General features: G+C 36.1%; 2 protein-coding genes across 3 annotated transcripts; both read right to left on the bottom strand.

Annotated features, from left to right (window-relative positions):
- Nucleotides 1-507: 507 nt before the first annotated feature.
- On the bottom strand, nucleotides 508-1,489 carry LOC110651659 (uncharacterized). The gene has a single exon (XM_021807060.2). It carries the CDS (start codon nucleotides 1,459-1,461, stop codon nucleotides 733-735), a length of 729 nt encoding a protein of 242 aa, XP_021662752.2. The 5' UTR covers nucleotides 1,462-1,489; the 3' UTR covers nucleotides 508-732.
- Nucleotides 1,490-4,222: 2,733 nt separating this feature from the next.
- LOC110651658 (coatomer subunit alpha-1) lies at nucleotides 4,223-9,731 on the bottom strand. Of its 2 annotated transcripts, XM_058141408.1 has the most exons (4): nucleotides 9,507-9,731; nucleotides 9,063-9,295; nucleotides 7,864-8,358; nucleotides 4,223-7,611 (listed from the first exon to the last, which is right to left on the bottom strand). In XM_058141408.1, the coding sequence occupies exons 2-4, from the start codon at nucleotides 9,268-9,270 to the stop codon at nucleotides 4,652-4,654; spliced, it is 3,663 nt and encodes a 1,220-aa protein (XP_057997391.1). In that variant the 5' UTR covers nucleotides 9,271-9,295; nucleotides 9,507-9,731; the 3' UTR covers nucleotides 4,223-4,651. The 2 variants fall into 2 exon arrangements, with proteins under 2 accessions (XP_057997391.1, XP_057997392.1); XM_058141409.1 differs by lacking the exon at nucleotides 9,063-9,295.
- Nucleotides 9,732-10,039: the final 308 nt, after the last annotated feature.

Genomic DNA, 10,039 nt, shown 5'->3' with positions numbered 1-10,039 from the left:
ATCACAACCTAATGCTTTTCACAGACAAGCAATCATCTCACAGGAATCAAAATTCTCTTCATAAAAGCGCAAATTAATACTGATTACTGTAATATTACTATTTATCACTCTTGTCTTGAAGCAGCTATGAACCTATGAATCAAACTTGGGTGGCCCAAATGATTAAAAGAGTTCATTTGAGTCCTCAACTTCAACGTCTCACACACATCTCATAAAAATTTCCCCAGAACTAATTACGTTAAACCTCAAAATTCAATCACCCAACACCCATTTAGTTCAACAATAGCAATTAATCTGCTAACCAAATCAGTATCCAGCATATACACATTTCAAGATCATATCTTCTAAAGCAATTTCTTCACAAAGTTCTCTGTTTACCTTCTAACAGTTGTGGTGCAATGTCCAGTAAAAATTGCTATTAACATTCCCAAGAACATATGATCAAAATAGTTCAATTTGGGTTTCATTTGAGCCACTCAATCAACGCACAGACACTAGGAAACCATATGGATCATAAAATCTATATTGAATAGAAATAAGTCGAACAATAGAACCCATATTTAGTCATCCAATGAGGAGAACCCAAAAGGAAAAACCTGAATAAACCCTAGTAATTCAATTACTTACACCTAAACAACTATCCCAGATAATGATTTAAACATTTAATGGAAAAGAATTCCATTTCAAGATCAGGTTTTCCCCAAATTACCTTCAATCGAAGGGTTAGATTCTTCAAGCCTTAATCCCCAGTCCATGCTTGCCTCGGACACACCCTGGCTTCACATACGAAAATGGATTCCGCTTGGAATTCCCCATTTTAGCAAACACCCTCTTCCCCAACTTCCTCATCCTCTGCCTTCCTAACTTCGCGCTCACGTGCCATGGAACGAGTTCATCATCCAGCCCAAACCCATCTTCATCACCAACCTCCTCGTCGTCTTCCTCCTGCTCCTCCAACTCATCAGCATCAGCGTCAGCCAGTCCGTAAGCCACACCAGAGAAAATTATAGGCCCTGCCTCACGCTGATAACGACTATAGTCACTTTCATGACAATATTTGACATGATCGTCTTGAAAATTCACATCAACAACGAGATCTTGATCTTGGCGAGCCTCCAGGGTTTGAATTTCTTGGTTGATAATTGGTGATTTTGGTGGTGAAGAGGGTTTTAAAGAGTACCAAGAAAGGAACCCATTTTCGAGGCTATGTAGAGATTCAGTATCGGAGTCAGCATCAGATGGGTTAACGAGTTCCCAGTAACTAAGATCATTTGCTTCCTGCTCGTCAAGAAAAACAAGATCGTCTTGGAATAGTGATTCAGCGGCGGCGATGGCGGTGATCGCCGCGGCTGAGTGAGAGGTGGATTGCTTGGCCATCGGGGGTGCAGTGATCCTGAGTTTAACGTCGATTTGTTTGCGGTGGGATTCTGATTTCTGAGGTTGTTTTCTTGATGATTCCATTTTATCGTTTTGGCCTTGCGTTCTTTATGGAAGTTACACGTACTGTATCATGTGGCTTTCCTTGCCTTTTGTACACGTATTCGGAACCAATCACCTTTAGCCACTTGGAATCTTTATGCAAATTATTTTAAATTACTTACTATGATTGTCCTCAGTACCCCAATCCCAGCACAGTAGTACCAGTTTGAGTTTGAAGGTAGAAACACATTATTTTATTTGTTTTTGAAAAAAAGGGTTTGAAAAAAATTATTTTATTATTATATTATTTTTATAATTAAAATTTATTAAATTTAATTTTAAATTATTTTTAATATTATTTAATTAATATATTTAAAAAAATATTTTTTTAACAGTAATCTCAATAATAATATTAAATAGGCTCATAATAATTAGGGTATAGTTAAATCAAATTTCATATCACTTATTTGAGATTCCACTTGATTTATTTTCTAAATAAGTTAATTGATGCATGAAGACATGCAAACTCATTTATTTAATAGGTTCGCAAGTTAATTTAAAATTAAAGTCCTGAGTTGATTCATTTAATTAAAATTATTTAATTTTAAATTTATTATTTTAAGTATAATAAAATTTATATAATTTTAAATTTTATAATTTTAATTTTTTGAGTAGAAAATTAAAAAAATTAAAAATTTAAATCTGACTCTATTAAGTGATTAGATGTGTAACATCCCATTAATCGCTAAACTTAACACTTATAGTTATTAGAGCTATAAAATGAATAAAACTACTCAAAATTTGACTTTATAAAAATTTAACTAGACTAAAATGAGGCTGAGATTGAACTTAATTCAAGTTGAAAGCAATTTTGACAAGCTAAGACTAAATCCTTAACTGAGTAAAAAAGTCATCTTTACAATTTAAATTTAATTAGAGTTTATTAATAAAATATTAATATTATTAACACGTTAATTTAACATAAAATACATTTTAAATTTAATTAATATTGAGACTATATTTAATTATTTATATGTATTGGATTACTTTACATTAAATAGTTGATGATAATATGTTTATGTTTCATGAATATTTTTAAAGTCATTTATTTATTTAGTCAAAATAAAGAGTCATTTTGTTATAATTTTAACTTTTGAGGAAAAAATTGTAATGCAATTGAATTTACTCATGTCTAAATCGAAATTAAAAATTCAAAATGAGAGCAACGGTGATGTTGATCATCGATATAATTAATTAGCAACCAACTAATCACATCTTTATTGCAGAGATTCAAAGAGAATGTAATATTCTCTCTCTCTCTCTCTCTCTCTCTCTCTCTATAGCTTTTCTAGAGAGAGAAATTTCTCTGGTTTTCTTACTTGCTCTCCCTGTTTGCTTAGAGGTTTCCCCTACTGAGAAGAAGCCCCACCCTTGGCCTAGCTTAGTGGATTCACCCTCCCGTAATTGGATCGCTGTAAATAGGTAAATAGGTTTTGTTCATGGCTCTTTGAGTAGATCTACACAAATGGTGAAAGTATCCTTTGACCTGTTGCTGTGGGTGGTATAGTTGTGTTGATGTCGTTAGCTTTCGGTGGCCATGCAAGCTTATGCCGTTGGAGGTGGTCTTTGCTCTACGAGTCTTCATTTTCTTGGATTAGGTACCTCGTGGGATGTTTATGACGCTAGGGTTGTCCATGATTATCGAGGGTCTCAAATCAAGTTGAAGAACTACATTAAATCAATAAGAATCAAATTGAAGAACTACATTAAATTAATAAAAATCGTATCAAACAGAAATTATTTTGATATTTTTAATTCGATTCTGATTCTTTATCAATAACTGAACAGAAACCGTATAAAATCAAGAACCGAATTTTTATATATATTTTTCTATATTTTTTTAAATATATTATATATTTTCAGTATAATTATATATATTTATATGTGTATATAATTATAAACTAAATACAACCTAATATTATATTTCATTCTCTATATTTTCTTAATAATTTCAGTTATAAATATATTAATAATTAAATATTATATAATTAATAATAAATAATTAAAATATATATTATATAACATACACTATTATATTATATAATATATTCAATGCTAAATTATATATGCACCTTATAATTAAAAATTATATAATTTAGAAATAATTAAAAGATATAATATATAATATATTATGTATTAATAACTCAATTCAAAACTTAAATACTAATTAAATATAATTTTTTAATAAAATAATTACATAAAATTATTTTCAGAACCAATAATCGAATCAGAATCAAAGAATAAAAAATTATACCGAGAATTGAATCAGAACCAAAGAATGAAAATCTATACCAAACTAAAGCCGAAATAATAAAGAATTACACCAAACTGAAATTGCACATCCCTAACCGACACCCCTATCTAGCGTCCAGTCCCTCCATGTATAGGGATGGCCAGTGAGCTTGCCCACCCCCGGTAAAGCTTCAAAATTTCTAGCTCTTCTATTATTACTTCGATTGAGCAGAGACGGTGGACGAGGCTACTTTTTTCTGGCTAAGAGAATGTCATTCAGAACACGATTCAGCTGGTTAAGATTTGCTTGCTGGGAGGTAGATATAATTTCGAGCATTTCCAATAAAAAAAAAATCAAAAGACTTAATGAAGCTCTCTCTGAAGCCGTATAATGTATATATTTGCAGACATGCAAAACTCCAAAATCTGGTGAGCCTAACAGGATTATGAACAATAAGAAGATGAAGATGAAAATGCGGTGAAATAGAGCTGAAAACATACAAGAAGTTGATTATTGAAACCAGAAAAATTAATTTCACTGCCAACCAATAGACACAAGTAAGCAAATTTGCCAAATGGGATGGCATCTGCATACACTGAAGTAATTTGTCCTGCCTATAAAGATTATCTAATTTAACAAGAACACTTGACTATTCTTGTCAATGAACATATAACAAGAATAGCCCAAGTCAAAATTCTCGAGTTGTTTATTACATAGAAAATCATAATCAACTAAGCAAAAAGAAGTGAAGAAGATTCAGAGAATAAAGCAAAGAAAAGGAGACGGCACAAACAAATTGACTGGGCACTTAACTCTTCTATATTATCTCTTACCTTTTTCCCTGCAGACATGAAACAATCAAGATGACCACTTCTGCTTTTGCTGCTAATAAGATGAGATGAAAAATAATTGAAAAATCCTCTTGATTCAGCACCTCAATCATCGTATCTGGGAAGGAGAACAGAGCAACCCTGAAGCATCTGCTCCAACAACTGCAAGATCACAAACAGTACACAGCTTCCCTTCTTGGCTTGGCACAAACCGTGAACTACAATATGGGCAAGAGACATCCTTTTGTCCTCGGTAAATCGGAACATATGTTGCACCACATGTCACAAATGGGTTTCTAAAATCGTAATTCAGCTCAGCAGCATCTGTCATATTCCTTTCTGCAGCTTGCAACACTTGTCTGGCGGTCTTTGCCTGGTTCTCAATTGTGGGGTTTGTCTCCAAAAGCCGCCTGGCAAAGTTAGCTGCAGTAGCAAGGTTCCTTGCCTTGTAGCAAACAGTCATTGCATTTTGCAAAGCAAGCCTTAAATGAGGCATCTGAAGGTTGCAGTGGGTGAAGTAGGCAGCTAGCTCCTGTTGGCGGACTGGATTGTCTTTCATTTCCCTCCTTTTAAGCTCCATCTGCAGACCTAGAACATATTCTTTGACAATTATAATCAATTCCTTGACTTCATCAACCTCTCTCCTTGATTCAACAACAATTAAAGGAATTGTGTGAAGAATGCTGAGAAAGACTCTAAGTGCCTCTGTGAATTTCCCTCCTGTTGTGGCTCTGTAACCAGCCTTCAGCTTCTCCTCCAACTGTGAGAAATTGAATACCAACGCTGGAGGGCCCCTCACATTAGGGCTAGCAGACTCATTCCATCCTCGTTCAACAGCCAGTGATATCACTGGAGTAGATGAAAATGCACGCAAATATGAATGGCTACCTGAATGAAGATCCAGAAACATGGATCTCAAAGGAATGAAATTTCGAATTCCAAGTTGCCTGTTGAGCAATCGCATAGCAGTATCAAAATTGCCTGCTGCAGCATGTTCAGCAGCAAGTGATGATCTCTGGATCCAAATCTGGCTTACAGGCATACCAGGAGTTGGTGCCACAAAAACTGAAGAGCGAGCACTGACTGAAGCCCTTGGTGTGTCTGCCTCAGGGGGAAGCTCCAAGTCTTCAAGTTCCCATCCTCCTTCCTCTTCATTTTCTTCAGCCACTTCCCCATCCTCCAAAATTGCTGTAACATCCCCATTTTGTAAGCCATCCTCATCAACAATATCCAGCCCGCCCCAATCACCTTCACCTACTTCACCAGTGTCTTCATCTTCATCAGCACCACCTCTGCCCATATTATCAAGTCCACCTTCAAAAATACCTTTCATGACTCTCAGAAGGGGCCAATCACCACCACGCATAACAGGAACTGGAGGCATCAGAAGGGAGGGCACTTTACCCTCTGGCACAGATGGAACATTATCTCCTAACTCAGCAGCCAGATGTTCAGCAACATCCTCTAGCCCATGTACTTTAGCAGTTACATAAGCAAGTGGCAAATGACCAGCATTCTCTAAGATCTTGACACGCTCTTGAACATCACCCAAATACAGGGAATTGTGAAACTGACCCATGACATCATTCTTGACTTCAGCAATTTTCAGCATCTTGGTAAGCTTTTCCAGATTCCCAGTTATGAGATAAAGGAAAGACAACCTCTCAAAATTTTTAGTCCTTTGGTAGGCATATTCAACAATACCAGCATTACCTTGGCGAAGCGCTTCCACTCCCAATCTATACCAGTGATCTTTCTCATCAATTTCCTTTGCTGAAGCAACAGCAATCTGAATATTTCCACTCTCGAGGGCCAAATTAAATCGAGTTCTCTCATCCTTCACAAAGTGCAAAGCAACTTCAGGAAAACCCTTCTGCTGCAAATAAGCAATCATTGCCTGCCCACAGAGCTGAGAGTTCCTAATCATACTCATAACATGATCATATTTTTTCCTCAAAAGAGAGAGTTTGAAGATATATTCTGTTGCATCAATGACAATAGCTCTAGTTTTTCCATCCCGTTCCAAGCAAAATATGGTATTTCCAGAAACTTTTGTGATGTATATTGGAACATCAAGAGTTCTGATTATGCCACTATCCCCATTAGGCAGGCAGTATTTTATGTGATTTAAAGTTGTATAAATGAAGACACCATTATCATCCCAGGCTCCACTCTTTACACGGATTGTCTCATGAAGAGTGCACTGGTGCACAAGCTTCTTGCTAGCAATGATGATGGCATGTTTGCTGAGTAAGGCAACACTCTCCATGTCATTAGACCAAACAACATATTTGACAAAAGGTGTTTGAAGATCCCCAAGAACGAGCCTTTGCTGGAGATCAAATATGACTACTCTATCCTCTGCTCTGCAAAGCAAGTTACCCGTCCCAGCATAGAATATTGCATCTGCAGCAATGGGGAGACCACTCTTTTTAACAACTTCATTCTTCAAGTTTTTGACTAAGACTTGGTTGCTACTTTTTTCAAGCACCGCAAATCTATTTCGAGCCACAAAAATGGCTGATCCCCCAGCACCCCTCTTTGCCTCCTGCACAGTATCACCCCTCCCAATGCTGTCTTTAGGTATGACATACAACTCATACGATCCACCATCCACATCTGAGCAAATAAGAACAGCATTCTCTGTAGGGCTGTAAGAAAGTGTCCTTGGACTTTGGTTCAGGCTGGTGGTACCAGGTCGCCGGATGGGAATAACTTGCGTATCTCTTTGAGTTGAAAACTCAAAGAACCGCAAAAAGCGATCTTTGGCATAGAACAAAGAATCACCACTCACAGCAAAAGCAGGCCGTTCTCTTTCTAATTTAAAAACAATCATGCCGCTGTCATGACCTGCAGCAAGGAGATTCATCTCAGGGTGAGAAGCAAGGATCCAGAACCGGTCATGCTCTCGACGGAAAGTCTGAACTCCAGTTCGTTTAGTTACATCCCAAACACGAATGCTTTTATCCTCAGAATTTGAAACAATGATATCCTGTTTGGCATGGAACATAACGCATGACACATTATTCATGTGTCCTCTCAATGTGTCCACTTCCCAAGCCTTTGTGTCTAAAAACAAAACAACAAAAGAATGTGTGTAAACGGACATGAAGAGTAATAAAAGCAAATGAAGAGTAAAGGGGCATCTGGTAGCTTCATATTTGAACTCCCAAAAATAGACGCAACTAGAACTTAAGGAGCCTCAATTCAGACACAATGAGAAAGCTGTTTATAAGGATTCTAAAGATACACAATAAAATAGCATTAAGGGATAAAAGGTGATGGGAATTAGGGAACATGTCATAATGGTTACCAACTTACCATTCATGCGCCACAATTTCACCTGACGATCATCTGCTCCTGAGACAATCAAGGGAAGGGTAGGGTGGAATGCAGCCCAGTTCACTCCTCGATCATGACCTTCCAAGACATACTTAACAACAGCATCAACCCCACCAAAAAGATCCGTGTTCATCTGACTCAAGCGCAGAATGTCATCAGCAGGGGACACAGTTTTCTTTCTCAGGGCACCAATATCCCAAACACGAACAGTCTGATCTAGAGAGGCCGAAACAACAAGGTCTTCTTTAGGATGGAATGAGGCGCACATTACATAATGATTGTGGCCCGTCAACACAGAAATGCAAGTACGTGACTGCCAATTCCAAATACGGATGGTCTGGTCATCACTGGCACTCACGATCCATGGGTACTCATGATGAAACTGAACAGTACGGATGTAATCAAGGTGTCCAAGAAGTGTAAACAGACACCTATGCATCTTGTAGTTCCAAACTTTAATCTTGTAATCATCACCTGCAGAACAATCAATAACTCAGAAATAGGTAACCTATATTTGAAAATAAGGCAAACAAGTACTCCAGTTCAACATTCCAAACTGAAATTTTCTAGTCAATCTATGGGAAGCTTCAAAAATTTTAGGTACAAAATTTCAAACACATTAATAGCTGATCTAAAACTGCAAAAGACAGACTCAATATTTAACTCATATTTTAGATCTAACCTTGACGAAAGGCATGCATTTGTGTTTACTAACATACATGCAAATACTGACTATCACATCCAGATTTAAAATAGCTACAAGCATACCTACAACTTTCAACTATATATTGGCACATTGAATTTAAATGCCAGGTACCAAACACAAAAAAAAAAAAAGAAGACCCGGAATGTTCTCTTTGGAGTTAAGTGAAGCAATCAGGTTCTTGAAGCTAAGTTGAAACATTTTATAGCTGCAACGATATTACCAAATGATTATTCCCTAAAAGGGCAAGCAGAATTCAACCAACCTGAGCACAAATCACCTAGATCTAGTGTAAACTCTATCACAAGTGACATGACAAATATAGCCCTAATATTATCCAATCAGTAACTAAGATTTCAACTAAAAACAGCATTAACACAAACGATCCATTATCCTGTTATTCCAGCAATGCGATAAGGCACAAAAATCTGCATAAACAAATCAAATGCTAAAGAGAATTTAACAATTCCCGCACCTCCAGATACAAATAGAGGCTGAGATTTGTGGAAATGAACTCCGCGAACAGGCCCGTCGTGCTCATCAAACCTATCAATTAATGTCCCCATTCGGTAGTCCCATAGCTGGATCACGCCACTATGGAGACTCGCAAGGATCCACGGTCTCTTACTGTGGAAACTCAGTCCCTTAACTCTATTACTCTTCGTCTCAAACTTCGTTAACATCTTCTATAATCAACCAAAATAAACTCTTCCAGAATAAAAAAAAAAAAAAAAAACAAACTCAAATCAATTTCAGAGAATTATCGTAAACCCCGTATTTAACTTTTCATTTCCGAAATTCGAAAATTTCCATTATTTTCCGTGCAACCAAAAGGTGGAAGTGAAATGGAAAATAGATCCAACAGGATCCACTACTTTAATACAAAAATCAGATTCAAAGAAATACGAGAAAAATTTACCTTAGATCTGATCAGATCAAGAAAAGGAACCCAATCGCATCTACAATGAATCACCAACGCTATTAGATTCGAGTGAAAGGGCAAGGAACAGCTAATGTCAATTTCAGAGAAACAAATAATCAGAAGCAGATCGGAGAGAAGAGAGAGAGAACAAGGGGTTTTTCAGTTCTCTCTTAGATCTGTGCCTTTGTGTATGCGTGTGTGAATTTGAGGGAGACCGCAAAAGAGATGACATGGAAAGGGTTTTCGAAGTTTTGGGAGGGTAATTTGGGGATTCACCATTAACAATGAATAGCTGATGATCTTAATTTGTTTTTGCTTTTTTTTAATGATACATTGGTATGAGATACATGAGTTTTGTAAAAATTAATTAGTTACACTGTATTTGGGAAGGAAAAGAAAAAAGGAAAAAAAAAAAAAAAACAAAAAAAAAAAAAAAAAAAAAAAAATTTTTTTTTTTTTTTTTTGGTAATAAAAAAAAAAAAAAAAAATATATTTAAAAAAAAAATTAAAAAATTTTAATTAAAAAAAAA

The sequence above is a fragment of the Hevea brasiliensis genome, unplaced genomic scaffold (genome assembly GCF_030052815.1).
Source record: "Hevea brasiliensis isolate MT/VB/25A 57/8 unplaced genomic scaffold, ASM3005281v1 Scaf1, whole genome shotgun sequence".
Lineage (NCBI taxonomy): Eukaryota > Viridiplantae > Streptophyta > Magnoliopsida > Malpighiales > Euphorbiaceae > Hevea > Hevea brasiliensis.
The sequence above is the reverse complement of the archived record's forward strand: the minus strand, read 5'-3'. Positions and strand labels throughout refer to the sequence as shown.